Consider the following 27,287-nt stretch of genomic DNA (forward strand, 5'->3'; position numbering starts at 1 on the left):
TTAAACAGATTTAACTAAGAAGAAAAATATCTTCTGTTTTTCCCATGTAGTTATCATTTCCGATGCCCTTTATTCTTTTGTTAAGTCCCAGGTTTCTGTCTGGTATGATTTTTCTTCTAGTTGAAAGACTTCCTTTAACATTTCTTCAGGTATAGATCTGAATTCCTTTTTTTCAGCTTTTGTGTGTCTGCCAAAGTCTTTATTTCACCTTTGTTTCTGAAAGATGTTTTCACTAAGTAAGGAGTTCTAGGTTGACAGTTTTTTCTTTCACTGACTTAAAGATGTCACCCCACTTTAAAAATAATAACTGTAGTGGTTGCCGAACCTTTAAAGAAAACTTCATCCCTTTGTTTTTCTTATTACAAATGTTGTAGACAGTATAAAAAATTCAAATAGTTAAAAAGAACAAAATTTAAATTACCTTTATTCCCACTGCAAATATTCAATCACCGTTTGCATATTTGTTCATCTTTGTTTCATGAAAATTTAGTTTTCTAAAGTAAAATTTGAATATATGCTGCTTTGTAACCTCCCTTTTCAACCTAATCGTGAAACTTAGTTGTTAATATTTTCCATGTCATTATAAATCCTTCTTAACAGATTCCTATTTTCATATTTAATAGAACTCTTTTTAAAGCTCTAGTGCCATTCCAACTTACATTATTGAAGTTACTGGACCTCTTGACATTGACGCAGAAACTACAGTTTGATTGAGCAGACTTTTAGATGATATTTTGGAAAGGGCTTGAGTCTTCAAAGATGTCAGACTTACCAATGGAGGACAACAGTTGGGGGTTACGATCTCCATTGACAGACATAAGAAATCGCAAAAAGTGAACCGATAGTTTTTTTTTCTCTAATGACTGACATTTGATAGATGCAGTTCTTGTGTTGTTACCAACAATGCTAAAATAAATCATTTGACACTTAGATCATTTTGCATGCTTGCAGCCATATCTGTTGGATGAATTCTCAAATGCAGGCCTGCTGAGGCAAAGGAAATATCCATATATGTGAGTATGTATGTACATACATACAATTTTTGTAATTGTCGTCAGATTTCTCCCAGTAGCGCTTATACCGATTTCTCCTTCCCACAAGCAATGTATGACAGTCTGGCTCCCCATATCTTTGCCAAGATTATCAAACTTCAGGATTACTGCCAATCTGTTAGGTAAAAAAATGAATTGATACCTTTGGTTTTCGATATTCTATTTTCTTTTTCCCTCCTGATTTTTTTTTGTTTCTTCAGTTGCTCTTGATAAGTAGTCCTCTCTCCTTACTTGCCTCACCTTTAAATGATATAGGTCATTAGATAGTTAACTTCAGTAGCTTCCCAGTTTAGATTCCCAGTGTCACATGTGAATTTATAAAAAGATGTACATGATAATGATTAAGACTTACCAAAGTAAAACATAACCAGGTCTCTTATTTTTAAGCCCATTAAAGTGTTGAAATAGGTAAAAAGGATGAGTAGTTGGCCCCTTTCACAATAGCAGTATGAATACTTACCTTGTCAAAGTTCATTACAGTTGAAGGGACCACTAAGAAAGGGCTTCAGCAACGTTTAAATGCCTGTCAGTCTTCACAGCTCAGTCTTGTCATCACGAGTAGAGCACACATCCTAGAATGCGTGCCCATCAGCCTGCCTGCTTCAGCAGGCGATGCTGGTAGGTTGTGGCAGAAAACAGAAATGGGCCCTTCTGTGTTCAGGACAGTCTCTGAAAGAGGTTTGTTGTGACATTTTCCCATGTTTATCATATTTGATGTTTTCACCTCCAGTTGTGTATTAATTTTTATCACAGTGGTCTGGGTAATGGAGAGTCAGAGAACTTAACTTCTGTTGGAATTGTTTTTCTTCAAGAACCTAATTTTACTACTCTTAGTGACCTACATGGCTCTGTTACTCCTTTCTAAAGCAGTGCACTAATGTTGCCAGTGATGCACATTGTCATTTGTAGACTCATGTGGTGAATATATGTCTCTTTGGAGCTCTGCTACAGTGCCATTTTCTTCTTGTGGTCTTCTGATTTCTGTTTTCAGTTGTGAAATAGAACATGTCAAGTGAATTTCTGATGAGCTCTTCCAGGTCTGTACTGTTAAGAAGTAGGATACTGCCATCCAAAATGTGATAATTCCAAGTTTGGTGTTCCGTCTTCTCTTGAACATTTCTAGCTGTTGATTTCCACTGTTGTTTCAGTTCATGATCATGGACAAGTCTTTGAACACGTTTATTTGATAGTACACTGTTCCTTTTTGTTTGTTCTCTTGGATCACAGTAGATCCAATTTAGTCAGTTGGTTTGTTAGCTGATCGCACTGAACAGCATTTCTCTGCAGGGTTGTCACATGGCCCCCGTGTGTAAGTTACTGTGAGTCCTAATTTTGCATGTTTAGGGATTTGGGATACTCAAGAGATTTCTAGCGTTATCACAAGTAAATAGAACAATAATTATACTCAGCCTGCTTCATACATGATTTAATTTACTATCATGTCATCACTAAATATGAGGTGGAAAAAAATGTTCTAAAATTGGATGCATTGCTGCTTTTATTTTCATTTGTAGCTTCTTTCTTGCTTATCTTTGAGAAAGCGTGGAAGATTTTCATCTCCATTGTGATTCTCATAAGCTCAAACCATTTTTCCACCTAAGTCTGCTGTGTCTGCCCAGGGATTTCTCGGTCCCAGCAGTCTCACTCATGCATTCCTTTTCTCGTTGGAGATTCAGCAGATGAGGGGGAGCACTGTGCCTGTGTACCTGCTTGGTAGAATATCTCAGCGGAACAGGGATGTTTCTTCAGAGAGATGCACACTTATAGCTGCTTCGGTAGAAAAATAAAAAGGGTTTTGTTTTGTTGAGAATAACTCCATTTTTCCTTCTCTCAACCTAATAAAGTTTGTTCAGAAAGGTTCCTGTGTTTTTCCAGCAGAGTATCCTGAGGTGCTTGTAAGATTGTTAAATTGTTTGATAATGTTTTTTCTATGAGGCATGGGCTTATTTTCGTCTTTCCTCTTTCAAGTGAATTTTTGGATGAAAAATTAATTCTCCCTAAATGGGAGTTCTGAAAAACAAAACCAGATCCTATGGTTCCTACTGCTATACATACCAGTCAGAGTAGCTCTGGATTGAGGACAGATACATTGATAGAAAAAATTGCTCCCAGGAGCCAAGAAGAGAGCTTTGCATTAAACAGGTGATTTTTCCCCCCACATATTAACACTATGCAGTTATTGAAATAATAGTTCCCTGCATGGCATGTTCAAGGTTAACAAAAGATCATGAGAACTCTTTCTGCAGTACTTTTCATATTGCAGCAGAAGTGCAGGTTAGAAACAGAACCATGGTACATTTGAATCTCTTGCACGCTGACCTGGTGAGCTCTGGGCTCTTGGGGCTGGTGGCTGTGAGAAGCTAAGGTGTTGAGGTCTGCTCTGGGGGCCACATATGGATGCAGCTGGTCTGCATCCCAGAGATCCTGCTCAACACTGTCCAGGCTCCGAAAAGAGAATCAGGAATTGCCCAGGTCTGGAAAGGTGGTGGGCTATCACAGGGGACGTGGAGAAAGCTTACTCTCCAGATAATAAAAAGATCTACTTCTGAATGTTTATAACTTTTTTCCTTAGGATTGCAGGAAGAAAATACAATTTTAAGGTCACTGCTTTTATGTTTATGCTAAAGAAAGTGTCAGATGACTTTGGTTAGGGTCTCAGACATCTATTCTACCCCAAAATTGATTTTTTTTTGGACAGAAGGTCAGCTCAAGGATGAAAGTGATTTTCACCTTGTCATGCCTTCTCTTGAGCGTATGCTGTGTGTTTTTCAGTTCTCCAGTGCCGTACTCTACAGCCAAAACGCCTCACCCAGTGTTGACCCCCGTGGCTGCTAACCAGGCTAAGCAGGTAATTTGCTGGGTTTTTCTTTGCTAACGTGACATGCAGTGACTGTCCTTGTAACTGAAGACAATCCTGTATGAAGTCTTGTTGTTTAAGTGAACTGTATATCTGACAAAGACCTGTGATCCTTTCCCCACAGTTTATGCCAGTCTTGTCATAGTAGGCCAGGCAGGCCCTGCTGCTGTCTTTGCAGGCCATTTGACATCCTGCATTCTGATACCTTATATTTCTGTGGTGTATCTGGGTTGGAACTTACTTTCGCTTAACATTATTGTAGCTAACCCATACAACAACTATCTGCAATAGACAAGATAGATACTCAGATATGTTTCACTAATGAAGAAGCCTAGGCTCGGGTGACTGAACACAAGCTTTCAGGGCTAGTAAGTGATGGAGCCCAGGCCCGGGCCTTCTCACTCCCTCCTGTCCGCTGCTTTGTTCAGTGTGCCTTTCAGTATCAGTTTTTGGGGACAGACGCTCTTGCTTTCTCTTGCATCCCTGTTTTTCAGACCTTGTATATTCAGTCATGTTGTATATTATATCTACTTTGAGGCTTTTGCCTGAAAAACATTCTTTCTTACAAAAATAGGTTATACTGTAAACAGTTGACCACCCGAGAAGAAAATAATAGAAGATGGCTGAAAGGTAGAGGAAGCTGTGTCTGAAATGTTCCCTGGGAAAACCTCGTTTCTCTGCTACTTTCATACCTACCTTTAGAGAAGTACTTTCAGATTGTGCTTGAGATTGAACGTCAGAACTTGCTGGTCATGGGTTCTCAGACGTGGCTCTCTTCCTTAGTTTGCTGTGACTTAACATGGCATTTAAGCAGTTAAAATACAATGTTTCTTCTAGAGGTTTCCATGTTGGCCTTGGAAAACATGTGGTAAGGCTTAAATCATAACAAACGAGTAAAGAATGTTGACTGGAGATGGATACGTTGATAGTTTTGCTTTTTAACCTCATTATAAATTTATTGAGGGCCAGAACCTATTTCATTCATTCAGATTTCCCTCCATTTGTCTGTCAGATATTCCAGTGCCTTTAATGTGCCAAGCGTTGTGTTAGGCACTGAGAAAATAAGCACAGGTAGGCAGGCACGACTCTGTTTTCTCGATGCCCGCGGACTATTCCCATCTCTCATATGGTGTTACACGCGGTGAGCATTTGAAAATACTGACTTAAATTAAAACTTTAAAAACAAAATTAAACTAAGTAAAAGTTTTTGTGCTTGCTTATTTTAAATTATGTTACCATTTTACACGTTCCTTTCTTCCAAAGGCTGGTTAGTGGTTTCACATGAATGTTTTGCTCCTATTACAGGGATCGCTAATAAATTCCCTGAAGCCGCCTGGGCCCACACCAGCGTCCAGCCAGTTGTCATCTGGTGATAAAGTTTCAGGTCAGTTTGCACTTCTGTTTTACTGAAAATAAAGTGAAAGATAGGCTCCACAAGATTTTTTTTTTCTTTTTTTCCACAAGAAAGTTTCTTGTTCTTGATCACAAAGGCAGCTGACATAGGAAATCAAGTAAAGATACATTTGAAAGGCCTCAGTTGATGTAACATCTCTAGGAAATTGGCCCTTCAGCAGCTGTGTGGACTTGCGAAATGTGAGAGCAGCAGGAGAAAACCTTCCTTTAAGTGTGTTTCCTAAAAAGGAGCAATAGTGTTGTCTTCACCTGCCTTGCTGGAAGGTCAAAGTTTAGAAAGGAGTGGATTGAAACATTGACCTCTGCTCCGTCTGCTGAAAGGAAAGAAAAACTCTGTGGGTTTGCAGTGACAATTCAAAAGCCGGTAAAATACAAAAGTAAAATGGATCTGTTACAATATAAGATTTCGGAGTAGATCTAATTCAGTATTAAGGGACTGTGGCTTCATATGCTTCTAGCACTCCCTCAAGCATAATTACTCTTAACCAACAGTAGTTTTTACAGTCACCATAAAGTGCCCAGGCCAGCCTGACACAGAAGCATGCTTGTATGTGCAACCTAATTTAATGTGGGGTGCTCCTTGGCACCCCCTTTTGTTGGCTCTGTGTTAGAGCCCACTTCATCTGGCCCGTGTACTTTGTGCTCCAGGGGTCTTGTGCCATCCAGTCCAGCATTCTCACCACAATCTGGATTCCAGCTTTTGATTCATGGTCTCAAGTGGGTTTTCAGACTAATAAATACTGTTAGAGACGCTGAACTTCACACATTAGCAACCTGCTTTCCATAGTCTCCACGCAGTCATACAGTCATCCTAACTTTCTCTGTAATCAGAAGGCTTCTCATTGAATATTGGGTTTATCTTCAGTTAAGTATTCGTTGCACTCAAAAGAAAACCAGTGTTGGGTAAGCCCAAGTTGTGTTCTAGAATTCAAATTAATGCAGAAGCACAGGTTTTATCATGTCAGCCTTAATGAGTAAGAGCCAAATGAGCATCTCTTGACTGGGCTCTAAAACTTTATGTTAGAAGGAAAAATTTAGCAGAGTTGTCAAAGACCTAAGATTCAAATTTAAAAATCTGTTTCCATTTCTAGCTAATATTTGAGGAAAATTTTAAGAAAAATTTTGTAAGATAGTATATCCTAACTTCTTTCAAGGATTTTTTCTTTTTTTTTTTTTTTGGAGAGCTTTCTGTCACTCCTGAAGTTAGGAATCAAGGCAGTCTCAGGGGCTTTGCTTCATGAAAGTCTTCTGCACTTAGAAATTGCTGAGATCGATCACTCAGTGATGACTGTGAAGCATCCTCTGTCATTGCCAAGTGTTTACTTCTATTTTCACCTGCCAGGTAATCAAAAGGGAAGGACTTTTTTTTAAGTAGGAAAATGTCCATGAAAAATACTATTTACGAGTTTGCAAAAATTTTATTAAAAAAAAATTCTGAAACCTCTATAGAGTAATTCCCTTATTATTAATGACAATAATACCTCTTTGTTCTTCTGGTTATGAAACTATTACAGGTCCATAGAAAGTCTGTGGTGTAGAGCTTATATGTGCAGAAAATGAAAGCTGACCTATAAGTCCCGCATTCCAGAGATCGCAGTCCTTAACGGATCTGATCTTATCTCTTGAGGTTTGATGTGTATCTATTGTTGTTTTTTAAATAAAAATAGCCATGTCCTGTATATATTGATTTGTAACCTCTTTCCCCATCCCCCTTACAATTAATATCCTGTTCATCTTTCAAGGTCTGATACAGCTCTACCTGACTCATTTTAATGGTGGCCTAGGACTTCACTGTGCAGTTGTACTCTTAAGTTTTACCAGTACTCTGCTAATAGGTTAGATTGTTCTTAATTTTTCAAGATTGTAAGTAAGGCTGCATTGGACATCCTTGTACACATCACATTATAGTGGTTTTTAGAATAATTTTACAAATATTTGCCCCATAGTTACTTGAAGAAAAGGTGCCTTTTCTTACTGTTTGGTTTAGTTTGTTTAGGCTTTTTAAATGTCATTCCCCAATTCCCATCCCCTTTTAAAAGCAGAGCAACGGGAGAAAGATTATAGGTAATACTCCAAGCTGTTACAAGTAGTTACAGTGTATTGAGTGTGGGGAGGATGATGGGTTTCACTTTTAACTTTCTGCACTTCTCTGTGTTACATCAATCAAGTGTTACCTCTGTAATTAAAGAAGAAGAAAAACAACTATTATTTGTTAAATACAAAAATTCTGTGGAAAATACAGAAATATGGGAAAACAGAGCTGTGAAGTAACTACTCAGATATTTAGTTAATGTAACCTATTTCTCTTTGGATTTCTTCCCTTTTGGTATATATTACTTCTCAATAATTATAAAGCTACCTTTGAAGCCTCAAGTTTGAACTGTGCTCCAGTTATTTTGATCTCATTCCTGCAAAGGGGAAAGTGTGGCATGTCTTGTTTTGGGATTAACAGGAACAGAGCCAGAGAGCAAGCTCGGAGACCTTGAGCACGACTTAGCTGATCTTCTCACCGGGCCGCTGATGTCCTAGAAATTGCATGACCCGGGCTGCGCTCTCTGCAGCATTGCGTGTAAGGTGCTGCCGAGAATTACAAACTGGAGTGATGTTTCTGACTCTGTTTTTGTAATGTTCTTATTTTTTTCCCATCATTTCAGGACCAGGGGCAACCAAGATAGAAACAGCTGTGACTTCCACCCCGTCTGCTGTTGGGCAGTTTGGCAAGCCTTTCCCATTTTCTCCATCAGGGTCAGTAGTGAACTTAAATTTTGTGGCAGATCACCAGCAACCTTATAGATAGCTTCCCCAAATCTCACAGCCAGTAGGTATATTTATATGCTTATTGAATGTGTTTGGAGTTTCTTATCAGTACAGTAATGCATTTGGTGGTAGTGTCGGTAGCTTAATGTCCTCATGTAAATCTGTTTCCCCTTTTTGATTCAAGGTTTACATGTGTTATTCCATGTCTGTTTAATTGTTTTGTGTTTTAGGATGAGCCTAATTGTCTCTGGGTAGTGGGTCTGTGGTTGGTCTAGTTTATCACACTGCAGTGTTTTCATTCTGGCACCATTTGAGGACTAGATGTAATGTTTGGATTGGCTTTGCTGCCCTGAGAGGTCAATATGCTAAACTGAGACGTGAAGACAGAAACCGCTTGAAAAGTTGGGGTTTATACAGATGTGAGGAAATCCATCTGTTTCCTCTTTTACACAGTAATGACGACCGTACTTGTAAAGCCGAGCCATCTTTTAACAACGAAAGGGTCTTCTAACCCTTTCCCCGAGGGGAGCTTTTACTGGCCTTTTCTCTGGGCCAAGAGCACTTGTCGTGAAGCCTGTGAAGGCTGCCAAAGCAACTTCCCTGCAGGGTGGAGTTAGACCCTGTGTGGCTGAGATAAAAACCTATCCAAAGATTTTTTTTTTTTTTCCCCGTTGAAGGGTTTCACATCAGTTCCATTAGAAAAGCCTCTTAAGCTCTTCTAGCTTATGTTTTCGTAACTGGATTCATACTAGCCACAATCTCTTTTCCCTGGTGTCAGTTTGTTTCTTGTGTGTCCTTCAGCCTAACACCTTGGGGAAAAGGAGGGTGTTAGGATAGAGTTTGAAGGATAAATTTATTACGTTTTATCGTACATCATTATGTTTTATACTTCCCAAAGGTAGTTTGGAAGAATTTTAAAGACTAGGTCAGGCATCTGCCTGCCATTCCCACATGCACATTCCTGGTACATTTCTGCTCCTTTGCCTTCCTTGTAGTAGGTTCTCCCCCCACCCCCAGCCTGTACCAGGGAAAGCCCAGCCATTCCTTCTCCCCTGCAGCTCCTTTGTTACCTCACCCACAAATTGCCTCTCCCTGCTTCGAGATCTTGGGAGGGCTCTACTGCTTCGAAGATGATGTACTTTTACTTCGTTGACATTTACCATCTAGACTGTAAGTCCCTGGAGAGCAGAATGTGTGAATGAATTCTAAGATGTACTATTGAAAGGGCAATGCTGTGCCTTAGGTTTGTTCCTTTTTAACTGCTCTTCTTCCACTCCCTAGGACTGGCTTTAATTTTGGGATAATCACACCAACACCGTCTTCTAATTTCACTGCCACACAAGGTACAGTCTCTGCATTGCATAGCGTTACTTTTGTGTCTCCCCCTAAACAAGCGCAGGAGTTTTCGTGCAGATATGTTGGCATTTTACTTGCTGCTGAGTCTTGCTTAAAGCATCTGCAGGAAACTTAGTGTTGATGTTATGCATTAGAAGTAGGCTGGATTTAAGCACTGCTGGGAAGGCCTTCTTCTATCTACATAGTTAAGAACAAGGAAAGGATTCACTTCTAGAAAAGCAAGGCTGTGTGTTAAATGTGAAAGATTTATACGTGAATTAAAATTTCTTTCTCCATCTGTTTTGTATGTCATTTAGAATTTTATCAGTTTATAAGTTGAGGTAGACATAGTACTATAGAAGTAAAAGATTGAAGCCATCTGTTTCTATGATAACCTATCAGAAAACACACTGGCCTCACGCATGTTATTACGGACCTACCAGCCAGCATGTTTTTAATGTTTAAAAGAATTTGAGGACCTATATGGAAACCAGGTGTATTTTTTAAGTGCCTTTCAGTTCTCAGTTTAAGTAATTAAGTTTATTTTTCTTTTAAAAAGATTGTTGCATTTTATTATAAAAGTGGTATGTTCTAGAATCACACATTGTACCCTTAACCATTGTAATTATGTGGTATTTCCTTCTGGGGTTTTTGCTTCCACTTTATTTCATTTAACACAATCTCTTATAAATTTTCCAGCATTATTGAAATTCTTGTATAAATGTCACGTTTAGGGCTACATAATTTCCGTCTTGTGGATTTGCCACAATTTATTTAACCATCCATTTACTGGACATTAAGGCTATTTCCAGGTTTTCCCTGTAATGAGTAACGCAATGATCATCTTTCAGTAGGTTGAGTAGATTCAGCAGATATTTTTGAGTGCTTTCTGTGTGTCAACCCAAGTGGTGAAAGTTTTTTAGTAAAAAGAGGACCTCCTGAAATCTCCTAGAGGGGGCCGAAGGAGCTGAATGCATAACAGACCTCCTCCACCTGATCTGTGTGTAGCACATTAAAGGATTGTTGATTTCATCCCTTTCTGGAACAGTGATTCCTTTTTTTTTTTTTAAACATGGCATTCTTTTTTGGGGGTGGGTAGGGAGTAATTAGTTTTATTTATTGATTTACTTACTTATTTTTTAATGGAGGTACTGGGGATTGGAACCAGGAACTCTGCATCTAAGCACGCACTCTACCTCTAAGCTATACCCTCCTCCCTGGAACAGTGATTGTTAAACTGTTCTGCCCACTTAGATGTGGCAGAGTAGCCTTGAGACACCTCCCCATTCTTACTTTCTAGAGGAAAAACAACTCAATGATATAAAAAGATTGGAGAAGAACAAAATAATTGTCAAAAATCATAAGTAAATTAGTAATAAAACACAGCAGTAATTCCATAAACATTTTCATTAGTTCAAGGATAGACAACAATCCAAATCCGTGAAACAACTCAGTACAACACCAGTGATACCAAGAGGGGCTCCTGGCAATTATCTGCAGGTAGCAGGAGCTTTGCAGTTTTCCCGGGAGCTTATGATAGCCAGACATCTTAAAGCGGTACGGAGGTGTGAACATCACAAGCACGCCGCAGACCACTTTCAGCTTACAAATACCAAGTTTTAGTTACTCGTACTTACTGACCACTTTTCTGACCAGGCCTCGTGAGTGCTTTACCTATATTTCACTTAATCTTTGTGGCAACTGTGTGAGGTATGTGTTGTTAGTATGTCTGTCTTCCAAATGGAGAAATTGAAGCCCAGGGAGGTCATTTAACTTTTCCAGAGATGCACAGCCAGCAAGAGGCAGAGCCTCCAGCCTCAGAACCTGCCCATGTCCTTGACCAGTAGGTCGCACTGCTGCTGTGAGAATGCTTACTAGGAGAGCACTAGGAAGTAGCGCTTAATTGTATGTAAAGATGATTTCTTGTGGGTTGACGTGTTATTTGTCCATAAAACCAAAGGAAGAACTTCCATTTGGGATCAGTTCCTGGTCTATCAAGAGGCCCATAGGCTAGCACTGTGCTAAGAATATTATTGAGGAAAGCACACATGGGGAAAAATGGGAAGATGCCTTTTGATTTCTTTTTCAGGGGGTACTATGTTAATTTCACCTACTCCAGATATAGGTGTATTTGTTAAGATTTAACAGTCATAGAAAGAATGTTTGTTCATGTCACCTCAGTGAGATGACTCAGAGCTAACGTTCCTGTGGAGAAGCGTTCATTCTGTCCTCTCCAAGGAAAACTGCTGTCAGAACAAACGATCCCTGGCTGTATCAGGGAGGAGGGAGACTGGCTTAGAAAGTCAGTGAAAATGTGATAGATCAGATTTTGTGAAATGCAACCCATTTCCTGACTTCTTTTTCTTGCTAGGGGCAACACCCCCCAGTAAAGAGTCAAACCAACTCGACACATTCTCTTTTGGCGGGGGAGGCAAGTCTTTTTATGAGACCATTGCTGAAAGCTCAGCCCCCTCGGGAATGCCGGCGTCCAGCACCCCTGGAGCTGCTGTTGCCTCCCCAGGAGAGTCCGCTCCCTCCGGCAGCAGACCTGTGCCACCTTCTGGAACTGCTCTTGCCACCCCCTCTAGCAAGCCGGAAGCTCCGCCGTCCAAGTTGGGAGAGCTTCTGTTTCCAAGTTCTCTGGCTGGAGAGACTCTAGGAAGTTTTTCAGGACTGCGTGTTGGCCAAGCAGACGATTCTACAAAGCCAGCCAGTAAGGCTTCATCCACAAGCCTAACTAGTGCCAGTGCACAGCCAACCAAGGCTTCAGCCGTCCCCTCCGGGTTTAGTTTTACTGGCCCCGCAGTGTTAGGGAAGCACGCGGAGCCCCCCGTCACCTCCTCCGTGCCCAGCACAGCGGCACCAGCAGCAGCCAGCACCAGCACCAGCACCAGCAGTTCCTCGACTGGCATCTTTGGCAGTCTGCCACTCACCAGTACGGGGTCCTCTGGGGTAATCAATTTTGGTGGCTTATCTCTAAGTGGTAGTAAGACCAGTTTTTCATTTGGAGGCCAGCAGATGAGTAGCATGGCGCCCTCATCTGCCCCACCCTCAGCTGCCACTGCCACTCCCTTGCCTGCATCATTCCCCACGTCATTTGGTAGCCTCCTGAGCTCAGCATCTGCTCCCACCCTGCCTGGGTCCTCTAGTAAAGGCGCAGAAGAAGCCACATCATCAGCAGTGCCCGAGAAGCCAGGCAGTAGTGAGACCCCAGCGTCAGCAGCCTCCTCCCTTCTAGGGCAACAGCAGTCAGCACAGCTTCCCCAGGCTGCTCCTCAAACTTCTGACTCTGTTAAAAAAGAACCCGCTCTTGCCCAGCCTGCAGTCAACAGCCTTGGCACTGTAGCGTCTACTACCAGTGTCGCAGCGCCTTCTGCAGAGGCTGCTCCGGCCACCTCCGGGGTCCCAGACGTCAAGACGGAACCGCCATTTCCGGCTTCCACCCATCCCGTGCCCGGGCAGACTGTCGTCACCACACCTGCGGTCCCAAGTGCAGTCCCCGTGGCCCCAGAAACATCAAGACCCCCCACAACCTCCAATGTCGTTTCCAGTGTTGCTCCCAGCGCAGCTACGGAGATAGCGGTGTTTGGGACTGTCACTTCCAGCTCATCTGTCTTTCCCCAGCCACCGGCTGCCAGTTCTAGCTCAGCTTTCAGCCAGCTCACCAGCAACACGGCCACCGCCCCCTCTGCGACCCCCATGTTCGGGCAGGCGGCAGCCAGCACCGCACCGAGCCTGTTTGGGCAGCAGACAGGCAGCACGGCCAGCACGGCGGCTGCCGCGCCGCAGGTCAGCAGCACAGGTTTCGGGGGTCCGGCCTTTGGCACCGCTGCCACAGGGGTCTTTGGACAGACGGCGTTCGGGCAGGCCCCGGCCTTCGGGCAGTCGACCAGCAGCCAGGCAAGCAGCTTCTCCTTCAGTCAGCCCGGGTTCAGCTCCGTGCCTGCCTTTGGTCAGCCCCCGTCCTCCACCTCCACGTCTACCAGTGGCAATGTCTTTGGTGCCTCTTCCAGCACCGGTAGCTCCAGCTCCTTCTCATTTGGACAGTCTTCTGCCAGCACAGGAGGTGGGCTGTTTGGCCAGAGCAACTCGCCTGCCTTTGGTCAGAGTCCTGGTTTTGGGCAAGGAGGCTCAGTGTTTGGTGGCACCTCAGCCACCACTACGACAGCAGCATCCTCTGGGTTTAGCTTTTGTCAAGCTTCAGGTAAGCATGTATGGGAGGTTTTTACTTTCTTTCCCTCTGTATTACTTGAAACATTTGCAGCAACTCTGCATTACTTTTGTAAGTGAAAGAATGAAAAGGAAAACCTAAGAGATTCTGAAGTCAAGGGAGCTCGGTGCCCTGGCGCCAGGGGCATTTCTGTGGTCTGATCTCTGTCGCTCCAGCTCTGCTTTTCAGCAAGATCTGCACTGTCCCAGCCACCAGTGCCAGTTCCGTGATGGGGAAAAGGCAGGTCTGAGGAAGTGGCAAGTGACAAATGATTCATAAGAATGAAATTTTAAATTTGAAAGGTGCTTTAGAGGTCATTATGTCCAAAACTTTCAGACCTCGAGGTGACTGATGTAATATTTAGCACCAGTAACGGAGCCAGAACTAGACCCCGGAGCTCCTCATCCTAGCTCACTGCCCTGCCAGTGTTTTGTATTTCCTCTGACACCGTCTTGCTTCCTAGAAGTGCAGAGACTGACATTTGAAAAGTTGGGGGGGAGGGTATGGCTCAAATGGTAGAGCACATGCTTAGCATGCACAAGGTCCTGGGTTCAGTCCCCAGTACCTCCTCTAAAAGTAAATAAGAAAACTTAATTGCCTCCCCCCTCAAGAAAATATTAAAAATAAATTTAAAAAAGAAAAGTTTGTATTTTTTTCTATTCTCAGTGTAATTTTTTAATAAAGCTTTAAATTTTACTAGTTTTGAAAGTAAAAAGTCATCCTCACTACTGCATATCCAATCTTAGCAGCTACATTTACTTCTAAAATCAATAGACAGGACAATTGGAAACTCTTTTCTAAGTTTTGCTTTCCGAAGGCATTTCATCAGCAATCAGGTTCAGGGGCGGGGTGGGTGGAATCAAGGATCAATGATGTCTTGGTGGACAGGATTGCAAGTAACTGCTAATTCATTCCTTTGGTGATAATTTACTTGAAGGTGGTTCATAATTTATTGGAAAGGAAGTCTTTTCCTTTCTTCCTTCAGCAGTGTTTGTTAAGCTCCTACTAAGTTCAGCTGTAAGAACACAGTGGTGAAAGACAGTTTTGAAATCCGCCTGATGCCCTGTGAAGGGGCTGGTTGGCCTCTTTGAGTGATGGGAAATGGAATACGTTGGTTAGAGTGGGCAGGGAAAAGGCCTTGTGGTCTTAAAAGAGAGTAGCCTATTTAACACTATCTCTAGTGCTTTCTTTGTTCCACAGTCAAAAACTTGAGAATCCCTCATGCACAAGTATAATCGGGCTCTTTTAGTACAACTGAGAGCCTCTGAAGAACTCTTCTTTCTGCAGTAAGGTGCACACTAGGGGGATAGGTGCCTGAGCAGTCTCCTGCGGCCCTGGCTGCGGGACTGAGACTCGCCAGAGCTCCCCTGCTAGACCGACAACAGAAACGAGGATGGCATTCGCGCGCGTAACTCCTTGTCTGGGGCTCTTCTGTTACGTAGTTCTGCCTGGTTTCCCAGGCCCTGTGCAGCCCAGCACCTCAACCATGTTATGCCACTGAGAAGAAGCATGCACTACCCTGAGAGAATCTGGTATTTGGAGAGATCAGAGGAGACCAGAGAGTAGGAGTGTTCCTGATAGTCAGTCAGTCGTTGGAGAAACTGTTGGCAGCTCTAAGTCTAAGGAAAAGCTGCTCGGAGAGTCTGCGCCCACCTGGGGTTTGGTAGGAGACAAGGATTCAGTCATTGGGACGTGGAATTGTTCTGTTATAAAATTTTAGCAATGAAGAAAAGATCTTTAAATTATTTACTCATAGTTTTCTCCATTTCCTAGATGGGAAAACAGATATTATTCGTGAGTTGATTTATTCTGGGGTACTTTAGTTACTTATTTATTTTTACTTTTAAGATAATTAAGCCTTTAATTCCTTGTTTCACAGTAAAGCTGGCCGTGTTGGTGGCTGTTGTGGGGTACTTTAGCACACTTGAATGCCGTTGAGAAAACAGAAAATACAACTTTGTTGCACAAGATTCATCCAAATTAAAACTTTTGTTTTCTTTTTACTTTACAGGTTTTGGGTCGAGTAATACTGGTTCTTTGTTTGGTCAAGCAGCCAGCACTGGGGGAACAGTCTTTGGCCAGGTAAGTATGTATGTTTGCCTCGCTTCCTGACAACACGTATCAGACCCATTTGTGCTGTTCCTGTAGCGTAATCAGCCGTGCTGCGTGCCCAGCCCCAGCAGACAGCCTGTGGGCCGCTAGCTCTGCCTCCTGAGGCTCCCTTGGAGACGCAGAAGTCTCAGCCTCTGATGAGGGAGAATCCGCCAGTGTGCCCTTGTTTAGCAGTCCTCGCGGGAAGCACTGTACTAGTACGCTGACGTCCGTCAGTCTTCTGCCTGTTGTTACACCAGGGCTTGGCGAACTGTGGCCCGTGGGTTAAATCCATTCTTGGCTTTTTTTTTTTTAAGGTCTTTGAGCTAAGAGTTTTTATCTTTTTAAGTGGTTGTTTAAACAAGAAGAAGAATATGCAATATACAAAAGAAACTGTATGCAGCCCTGTGCTAAGCTTTCTGTAGTCCAGAGACTCCTTTTGGTGACCTGAGCTGTTTCAGGTTGTCTGGCTGGTGGTTGTCTATGCGCTGGGCATGGTATTAAGTGCTGGGTACAAACTGACTCATGTAATCCTCAGGTCTTGTGTAATGTAGGTGCTGTTATTTCCCCATTGGACAGATGAGGACACTGAGGACACAGAGAGGTTGAATTTACTATTATAAAAGCCAGTAGCTTTCAGATCGTAGTAACCTCATGAGGAGTCCTTCCGAAGAAAGGTGCTCTGATACGTTGGAAATGATTGTGACTTTCCTGAAGGTAGAATTGGTATTTGTCCAGTAGTTAATAAAGTGGTTGCCATATTATGTTTCTAATAAATCTTCAGATTTATCACCTTTTTCCTTTAAAGTTGGGCTCTGCCCTAGTCAGTGATCCTTGACAGAGTTCTTTTTTTTTTCTTTTTTTTTTTTCTTGACAGAAAGTTCTGATCTTAAAGTTCTGGAAATAGCACATTAGGTCATTCAAACCAAGTTCCCCACTGAAAACAGCTAAAAATGCTAGATAAAATATAAAAACCATAGTTTTAAAAACACTTACAAGCTAACAAGTTATTTACCAAACCAAACTAAAGGGAAAATGGGAACTACAGAAGTGGGGAAAACACGAAAACCAGTTCTGCCCTTAGAGCATTTACTAATCTGGGAACATCTGAATTTCCTCTGTTAATAACCCCAAAAGCCAGACATCACTAAACAAGATACGCACAAAGTGGGAGGGCTAACAGAGACCCTCTCTGCAATAAGCCATGACTCCACACTCAGCAGTCTTGGCCTGTGCATGTGGCCTGACATCCAAGGATGGTGGTGTCTCCAGATGTCTGGCAAAACAGCACAGGCCACTCTGAAGAAAAGTTAGGCCTCAGTTAATTTTTAAGGACATTGATTCCCATACCTAAATTCATCACAAAAGGAAACAAAGAACTATGAGCAAGAGCCAGAATAAACATCAGACACACATTTGCAAAGACTTCCTAGACTGTGAAACAGCTGTGTTGTACATGTTTAAAAGAAATAAAAGACAAACTTGAAAATACCAGTGAAGAGAAGAAAATTATAAGAAATGTCATAGCAGCTTTGAAAAAGAACCAAATAGAACTTCCAGAAAAATAAAATAATTAAAGTTTTAAATCAGCAGATTAGACCCAGCTGAGGAGAACAGTAATCGACCACATCAGGGATCAGGACACTTTTTCTATAAAGGGTCAGATAGTAAACAGTTTAGACTTTGAGAGCTGCATGCAGTTTCTGTCACAACTACTCAGCTCTGCCTTTGTAGCACAGCAACAGCCACCGGCAGTACGCAGTGGACAAGCATGGTTACGTCCCCACAAAGCTTTACTTACAAAGGCAGGTGGGGGCTGGGTTTGGCCCGTGGGCTCAAGTTTGCTGAGCCTTGAACTAGAAGTTCAGATTAAGTTATCTGGAATTCATCATGGAGAGCGCAGAAGATGGAGAATGCAATAGAGAAAGCAAAAATCGTTAAAGAGAAAATCTAACATACCTTTAATCGGAAGGAGAAGAGAATATATGATAATATTAGAAGAGAAAAGGACAGAAATTTCCAAACCAGCAGAAAATAGTAACCCACAGATTCAGAAGTCCAACAAATACCAGGCAGAATGTGTAAAAGGAAGCTGAGTCCAAGCCCTGCCACAGTGAAACTTCAGAAGCACTAACGTAAAATATTAAAAGGACTCAAGAGAAAAATAGGTTACCTTCAAAGGAGCAATAGTTGGACTAACAGCTGACTGCCTGGCAGTAGCGATGAAAGCTGGACACCTAGGATTCTACCTAGAATTTCTAAACCCAGCAAAAAAAAAAAAAACTTTACAGAATGAAGTGAAATCAAGACATTTTTCAGGCAGATACGGAGAGGATTTACACCTAGCAGACCCGAAGGACGTTCTAAAGGGTATTCTTCAGGCAGAAGGAAAATCTGACCTCACTAAAATTGCAGCTTTCTTAATCTTAGGGTAAAACAAGCCATGAAATAGGAAAATTATATAGCCTATGTAACCAACAGAGTAATTGTATTCAGAATATAAACAATACAAATCAAAAAGAAAAAACACGACTGCACTCCCACCAAAATGGCTAAAGTTGAACAGCTGACAATACCCAGTACTCACGAGGAAGCAGAGTGACTAGTGGGAGTGCAGATTCATATACTCACTTTGGAAAACCATCTGGAAGTATCAAAACTAGATACACAGAATCCCTGTTGACTCAGCATATCTGCTTCTAGCCATATAACCAACAGAAATGGGTGCCTTTGTTCACCAGATGTGGGTAAGAATGTCCATAGCAGTGTATTCAGAATAGCTAAAAACAGGAAACAACCCACGTGCTTATCACTTGAAGAATTGATCAGTAAATCGTGTATTATACAGCAGAGTGCTACGAAGCAGTGAAATGATGAAATAAGGCAGACTGCTCCCATACGAAGCAAAGTGGGTGAATCCCACAGACGCAGTGTTAAGGGAAAGAAGCAGACACAGGAGTACACACTGCTGGCGTTGAATTTACCTAAAAAGTCAGGTGCAGGTGAAACTTAACCATCACGATAGAAACCAGAAGAGTGGTTACACTCAGGACACTAAAAATTTTATGGAGTACACAGGAGCTTTCAAAAGTACTAACAAAAGTTTGATGTCTTAAATGTTGAGTGTTACAAAGTTTTACGTCAAAATTCATTGAGCTCTCTACACATGAAATTTGTCAACTTAATGGAAAACACAATAGAAAGAAAATGGACAAGAGACTATAAAAAGTGATGGTTTTGGTTATATAACATCGTGAATGTACCTAATGCCATGGAGTTACGTACTTAAAAATGCTAAAGATGGCAAGTTTTATGTATATTTTACCATAGTTTAGAAAAAGGGAGAAATAAGAAAGCATAGAAAGATAGCCAGAGGACCAATAAACATACTCAACTTTAGTTAGTAGTACAGTTAAAACTACGAAGAGATGCACATCTATAAAACAGTAAAAATTAAAAGCCCAGCAATACCAAATGCCAGCGAACACGCAGAGCAACAGAAACTCACGTACACCCTTATTTGGGTTGTAAGTTGTCACAGTCGCCTTGGAAAATAGTTTGGCGTGATCTAGCAAAGTTCCACTCCTAGTTTGTTCTTTCAAGAAACTCATGCACGGGTGCACCAGGAGACAGTGTTGCAATAACTGAAGACTAGAAACAGCCCAAATGGTTATCAGCATTCCAGTGGGTAGATGAGCTTACGTTATTCTGTAGTAGAATGTTACTACATTGTGAAGTATAGTTGTGAAAATGAACATATTAGAGCTACCTGGGTGACTCTCAGGCATGATTTGAGCCAAGAGATTTAAAACTTACTATGATAAACTCCCTATTGGTTTCACCCCTTCCCTCCCCCCCATATTCATCCTTCACAGAAATTATGTTTGCAGTTGGAGGGGCTAGAAATTTAAATGAATATTTTTTTCTATCGTGGCAGGGGCCTTCTCTGGTACATTCATTGCTATATCCCCAGGGCTTAGGACTGTGGCCAGCACAGGATAGGTACTGTAAAAATGAATGAGTTTTCAGGTAGTAGAGATATGCTCAGAAAAAAATCTGAGGATGCAAGGTAGATTCTGGCCAGGATATGGAAGACCTTCACTTTCATCATAATAGCAAGAACTCAGGTAGTGTGAAAACAACAGTAACTCTATGGGTATTAGAATTGTCTAGTGCTGTGTAACAAATTACCCCAAACCTAGTAGCATTCTCTAATGTTTGGCTTGGCTGTTGGTTTATACCTTAAGTGGAGCTCTTGGCTACATCTGCATGTGGCTTCTTTGTGTGGCCTGGGCTGCCTCACAACACGGTGGCTGGATTCCAAGGAGGAATATTCCGAGAGAGAGGGACCTGTTTGTGACCTGTCCTCAGAAGCCGCAGAGCATCATTTATACTGTATCTTCTTCAAGGCAGTCACAGAGTCCCACCCAGGTTCAATGGCAGGGGAATAGACTTCACCTCTTGCTCTAGGAGAGTATTTAGGTCTAGAAATATTACTGCGATCATCTTTGGAAAATACAACCTGTCACAATGGGACTTACAAAGTGTGGCAGGAAGCCTTGCTGAAATGATTTCTGGAGAGGGGAGTTAATCGTAGGTGACTGTGATGGTACAGCACCTTTTGTGGGCAATTGTCAGGTCTGGGTTTGGAAAAGTGGAAGAGAGGCCTTGCTAAAGGAAATTTACTGTCGAGAAGAAGCCAGAGGAAGCTATTGGCAACAATCAGGACAAACAAAACAAATGACCAATAAGCACATAGAGAGGTAATCAAAGGTGTTATAAACATTAGGAAAATGAAAATCAAAACCATAATGAGATACTACTCCACATCCACTAGGAGAACTATAATTTAAAAAAACAAAACAATAGCAAGTATTGACAAGGATATGGAGAGACTAGAACCCTCATATAGTACTGGTTGGGATGTAAGATGGTGTGGCTGTTAGGGAAAACAAGTTCTTCAAAAAGCTAAACATAGAATATCTATGACCCAGCTAATCTACTCTTAGGTGTACACCCATAGGCTTTGAAAGCAGGAGCTCAAACAGACACATATTCACCAGCGTTCACTGCAGCATTATTCACAATGGCGAAAAAATGGAAACAACCTACATGTTCATCAGCAGTTGACTAGATAAACAAAACGTGTATATTCATACAGTGGAATATTATTCAGCCTTCTAAAGGAGTGAAGTTGTGATCCATATGCTGCACATGGATAAACTGTGATTACATTATACTACGTAAAATAAGCCAGATATGAAAGGACAAGTATCTTATGATTTCACTTACATGAAATGTTTAGGATAGGTATACCCATAGAGCCAGAAAGTAGATTAGAGAATGCCAGGGGCTGGGGGCAGAAGGAACCAGGAAGTTACTGTTTAGTGGTTCTAGAATTTCAGTTGTGGTGGTGAAAAATACTTGGAAATAGTTATAATTGGTGCACAATCATTGTGAATATAACTAATGCCATTCAGTTGTATACTTAAAAATGGTTAAAATGACAAGTTTATGTCATATATATTTTACGACAGTTTTTAAAACTTTTTTTGTACTTTAAATCAGTGCGTTGTGTAGTATATGAATAATATGCCAGTAAAGCTGTTTAAAAAAAAAATTAGAGTCTGAAAGACAAATTCAGTATAAAAATCCTATTCACCCCTCCCCCTCTTTTGCTAAGAGAAAGGAAATAAAGGTAGGACTAAAAGCAGAAAAAACTCAGTCTTGCAGTCTCCTGGTCCCTGTAATTGTCCAATCCAGTTGTAACACTGCAGCCCAACTGCCTCCTGGCTTCAGGCTCTGACACTTACGTGACAGATAACCTGAATCCTAAGCAGACGGTATTGGGCTAACCAGAGGCGACTTCATTCTAAATCTGTGAAGCACTTCCTGATCAGCTGAACACTTGGTGAAATCTGAATAATAACCTCCTCACTTTCGGATACAGATGGAGGAGTGATCTCCCACTGTCTGGGGGAAATGTTAGCATTCTTCAGTCACCATACCACTGTTCTGTACAAAGTCCAGTATACCAGGCAAACCAAAAATTATGTAACATGAAGAAGCAAAATAAAAGGGGAACCCGTAGTTGTATTTTAGAATTCAGCAAAAAATAACCTACAGATAATCCTGGTATTGGAACTAGCAGGCAGAGACTTTATAATAACTTGTGCTCAAAGATGTACAGAAAAATAAAAGAATGGTTGAAGAAGGAATCTCAGTAGAGAAATGGGAATTACAAAAACAAATAGAAGGTCAGTATCTGAAGTTTAAATGTAGTATCTGAAATAAAAAACTAGATTTAACAGCAGAGTGCATACTACAGAAGAACAATGAACTTGAAAACATGTCAGTAGAAATTACCTAAAATGAATCTCAGAGAGACTGAAAAGAAATTGGACAGAATATTAGCGACCCGTAAAGCACCACCAGGCACTTGAGCACACATGTAATCAGGGCCCAAGAAGGAGAGGAGTCAGAATGGGAAAGAAAAACATTTTTTGAAGAGACAATGGCCAACCTTTTCCAAATTTGTTGAAAAACAGGAATCCACAAATCAAGAAACTCTGCAAACCTCAAACAGGATACCAGAAAACCACACCTAGACACATCATAGTTAAGCTTCTGAAAACCAGATGTAAAAAGAAAAATGTTAAAGCAGCTAAAGAAAAAAGACTCAGGACATCAAGAGAAACAATGTATTGTGTAGTTAATAACAAAATATTAAATATATGACAACCATAGCAAAAAGACAGAATATCTTTGCTACCTTGGATAGATCAGTGCCCCAGGGGAGTTTCACAATCACAATGTCTGGAGACATGTTTGGTCCTCATGAGTGGGGGATGCTACTGGCATCTAGTGGGCAGAGGCCAGGGATGCTGCTAAACATCCTTCAGCCCTCCAAAACAAAGAATTATGTGGCCCAAAATGTCAATAATACCATGATGAAAAAACCATTAGGAAGACAAAGATTTCTTAGAACACAGAAAGCACTAACCATAAAAAAGGAAATTAAAAAACTGGACTTTGTTAAAATTACAAATTAATACTCATCAAAAGACTTTGTCATGAAAATAAACAGACAGGGTATACACTGAGAGAAAATACTTATAATGCTTATATCAAACAAAGGGCTTCTGTCCAGAATATATAAAGAACTATGAATCAAAAATAAAAAGACATCTCAACTTTTAAACTAAGCAAAATACTTGGACAGATACTTTATAAAAGAGGTATGCAAATGGCCAATAAGCACATGAAAACTTGTTCAGCATTGTTAGTCACCAGAGAAATGCAGATTAAAACCACGAGATACTACCTCATACCCGTAGAATTATTAAAATTTAAGAACTGACAAGACCAAACTTGGAAAAGATCTGGAGCAACTAGATCTCTTAATGCCTTGCTCGTGGGAGTGTGAAATGGTACAGGCATTGGAAAACCATTTGACAATTTTTCAATAAATATACACTAATTTTGTCATTTAGCAATTCTAGTCCTAGGTATTTACCCAAAAGAAAATGAATGTTCACAAAAAGACGTCTATAAGAATGTTCATAGCAACTTTGTTTATGAAAACCCAAATGTGGAAACAATCCAGATGTTCATCAGCAGGAGAATAGTAAGCACTGGCATACTCATACAATGGAATACTACTCAGCAGTAAAAAGGGAAGGTTGACGAATGCATGCCACATGGATGGATCTCAAAAGCATATATTGATTCTAGCCAGGTCAATTAGGCAAGTAAATGAAATAAAGTTTCCCAGATGGGAAAGGAAGAAGTAAAACTATGCATCTGCTGATAACATGATTATGTATATGAAAATCCTAAGGGAGTCCACTAAAGAACTGTTAGAACTAATAAACGGGTAAAAAGCAAGTTTGCAGGATACAAGATCTGTATCTAAAAATTAATAACATTTCTATACATTTGCAACAATGCATCTGAAAATGAAATTAAGGAAGCAATTCCATTTTCAGTATCATGAAAAGGGGTAAAATACGTAGAAATAAATTTAACATCAGTGTAAAATATATATTCTGAATACAATAAAACATTTTTTAAAGAAATTAAAAATGATCTAAATAAATGATTAAAGAGGAGGGAATACTCCCAAACTCATTCTATGAAGCCACCATCATGCTGATACCAAAACCAAGAACACTACCAAAAAAGAAAATTACAGGTGAATACCATGGCCTGTAACAGATGCAAAAATGCTCAACAAAATATTAACGAACAGAATCCAACAACACATTAAAAAAGATCATATACTATGATCAAATTGGATTCATCCCAGGAACGCAAGGATGGGTCAACATACGCAAATTAATCAGTGTCATCAACAAAAGAAAGGACAAAAATCACATGCTCATCTCAATAGATGCAGAAAAAGCATTTGATAAAATTCAACACCCATTTATGATAAAAAGTCTTACCAAGGTGGGTATAGAGGGAACATATCTCAACATAATAAAGGCTATTTATGACAAACCCGCACCCAGCATATTACTCAGTGGTGAAAAGTTGAAAGCTTTGTCACTAAAATCTGGAAGAAGGCAAGGATGCCCACTCTCACCACTTCTTTTCAACATAGTATTGGAAGCCCTAGCCATAGCCATCAGGCAAGAAAAGGAAATAAAAGGGATATTAATTGGGAGAGAAGAGGTAAACTTGCCACTATATGTGGATGACATGATACTATATATGGACAACTCTAAAGGCTTCACATGAAGACTGTTAGAGCTGATAAAAGAATTCAGCAGGATAGCAGGATACAAAATTAACATACAGAAATCAGTTGCATTTCTTTACATTAACAATTAAATCAAAGAAAGTAAAGAAGCAATCCCTTTTAAAATCACATCCAAAAAAAATAAAATAAAATACTTAGGAATAAATCTGACCAAGTTGGTGAGAGACTTGTGGAGAACTACAAAACATTGATTAAGGAAATTAAAGATGACTTTAAGAAATGGAAAGATATCCCATGCTCTTGGATTGGAAGAATTAATATTGTTAAAATGACCATACCACCCAAAGCAATCTACTTTAAGGATTTAAATGCGATCCCTATCAAATTACCCATGACATTTTTCACAGAACTAGAGCAAATAATCCTGAAATTTATATGTAATCACAAAAGACCCAGAATTGCCAAAGTAATACTGAAGAAAAAGAGCAAAGCTGGTGGAATAACCCTCCCAGACTTCAGGCTATACTACACAGCTACAGTAATCAAAACAGCGTGGTATTGGCACAAAAACAGACATGGATCAGTGGAACAGAATAGAGAGCCCAGAAATAAACCCACAGACTTACGGTCAGTTAATTTTTGACAGGAGGCAAGAATATACAGTGGATAAAAGACAGTCTCTTCAGCAAATGGTGTGGGAAAACTGGACAGCCACATGTAAATCACTGAAGTTAGAACACTCCCTTACACCATACACAAAAATAAACTCAAAATGGCTTAAAGACTTAAATATAAGACAAGACACTATAAACCTCCTAGAAGAAAACATAGGCAAAACTTTCTGACATAAATCTTAGCAATGTTCTCCTAGGGCAGTCTACCCTGGCAATAGAAATAAAAGTAAAAATAAACAAATGGGGCCTAATTAAACTTACAAGCTTTTGCACCACAAAGGAAACCATAAGCAAAACACAATGACAACCTACGGAATGGGAGAAAATATTTGCAAATGATGAGACTGACAAGGGCTTAATTTCCCATATATATAAACAGCTCATACAACTTAATAACAAAAACGCAAACAACCCAGTGCAAAACTGGGCAGAAGACCTAAACAAGCAGTTCTCCACTGAAGACGTAGAAATGGCCAATAGGCACGTGAAAAAATGCTCAGTATTGCTAATTATCAGAGAAAAGCAAACCGAAACTACAATGAGGTATTGCCTCACACCAGTCAGAATGGCCATCCTTAGAGTCCACAAACTAAATGCTGGAGAGGCTGTGGAGAAAAGGGAGCCCTTCTACACTGTTGGTGGGAATGCAGTTTGGTGCAGCCATTCTGGAAAGCAGTGTGGAGATTCCTCAAACGACTAGGAATAGACTTACCATGTGATCTAGCAGTCCCACTCCTGGGCACGTATCCGTTTTATATCCAGTTTTGTAAGATTGCATTTTGAATACTAACTCCCTATTCAGTGACAAAGGATGGCTGATTTTTTAGACACGATAATGTCACGGTTATGGTTTATGTTTTAGAACTCTATACCGGAAAACTCAATGGAGGAAAGGATAGGATGTCTGGGATTTGCTTCATTCTAATAAAGGGCGGGGGGGAAGTAAATGGGGGTGCAGATGACACTCACCTGGCTGGGAGTTTGCCCTTGAAGCTGGGTGAAGGGCACATGGGCTCATTATACTCTTCCATCTATATTTTGGAGATTTTCCAGAATTGAAAGTTTTGGTAGCTTTTATTATAATTAAGTGAATGGGATACCCTAACCCAATGGATGCAGTGACTGTCATTTCACACTCACTGCAGTGAAGTTACCCACTTCTCTTCATTTCTCCAGATATCCATTATTTTTCAAATCATATTTTTAAATTGAGATTGAACCGTCTGAAATTGCCAGTCCTTGTTTTTGTAGGACAGAAATGTCCGTGTATCGGCAGCTTCCTGTGTTTCAGCCTGAGGCAGGGCAGTCGGCTAAGAAAGCCGGTGATTTCTGCATGCATAGTTGTCAGATCTTCCTTCCTTTCAATAAACTGAAAGTCAGTTTACTAGTTATCAGAAGCCTGTGCTCTTATGATTGGATTTCATTCCAAGTTTTAAAAAGCTGTTACTCATCATTAAATGGTTGTAATAAACAGTTACTGTGTTTAAAGAAGTTTAAAGGGAAAAAGAAAGAGACAAGTCAGTACATTAAGTTGCTCTCAGGTGAAAATTAGCTTGTCGTGTTCAAGGCACAGAGGGCTGATGTGACTGTACCCAGTGAACGGGGAGTGATAAACTGTGATGCTGAGAGATGGACGGGGCCACGTCATGTAGTGTCTTTTGGAATGTTTAAACAGCAGTGAGATGGTTTGACTGCCATTTTCTAGTGTTGTGCTGGCTGCTGTGTGAACATAGCTTGTAGAGGGAGCAGCAAGCCACTGAAGTTGTTGTGAAGTCCAGACAGAAAGTTCAGGTTAGGTGGCTCAGACCAGGGCTGGTGGCTGTGCACCTGCAGAGGAGGGGCACGCTGGGGGAATGTTTCAGAGGTGGCCCACTAGAGGTTTGGCTTCTGTGGGGATTAAACAGTTACTTGCGAAGTGCTTAGAAAGGTGCCTAGCTTATAGAAAATGCTCAGTCGTCGCCTGCTGTCATCGTTAAAATACTCAACTGCAGCCGTTTTTTTGAGCATGTACTTACGTATCAGGCTCTTTTCTGAAGGGCACTGCATTTCTTAGCTCATTTCATTCACCCACTGTTTTGAGGTGGCTGGTTTATTTTCCCCATTTTATGGAAGAGGACTTTTGCACCCCTCCCCCGCTCTTCCAAGGGGGCTCCTGTGGAGTCCTACGCACAGCGACCCATTTCTAATGGCCCAT

At 40.9% G+C, this 27,287-nt stretch overlaps 1 protein-coding gene across 3 annotated transcripts in view; it reads left to right on the forward strand.

The window, feature by feature from the left end:
- Positions 1-27,287, forward strand: part of NUP214 (nucleoporin 214) — a 91,215-nt gene that overhangs the window by 47,489 nt on the left and 16,439 nt on the right. For all 3 annotated transcript variants that reach the window (XM_015249819.3, XM_015249818.3, XM_072960311.1), the window contains exons 25-30: positions 3,825-3,900; positions 5,215-5,293; positions 7,977-8,067; positions 9,361-9,422; positions 11,786-13,618; positions 15,636-15,706. In XM_015249819.3, the coding sequence (XP_015105305.2) occupies positions 3,825-3,900; positions 5,215-5,293; positions 7,977-8,067; positions 9,361-9,422; positions 11,786-13,618; positions 15,636-15,706 (2,212 nt within the window). The remainder of the gene's footprint in view (positions 1-3,824; positions 3,901-5,214; positions 5,294-7,976; positions 8,068-9,360; positions 9,423-11,785; positions 13,619-15,635; positions 15,707-27,287) is intronic.

The sequence above is a fragment of the Vicugna pacos genome, chromosome 4 (assembly GCF_048564905.1).
Source record: "Vicugna pacos chromosome 4, VicPac4, whole genome shotgun sequence".
Taxonomy (NCBI): Eukaryota; Metazoa; Chordata; class Mammalia; order Artiodactyla; family Camelidae; genus Vicugna; species Vicugna pacos.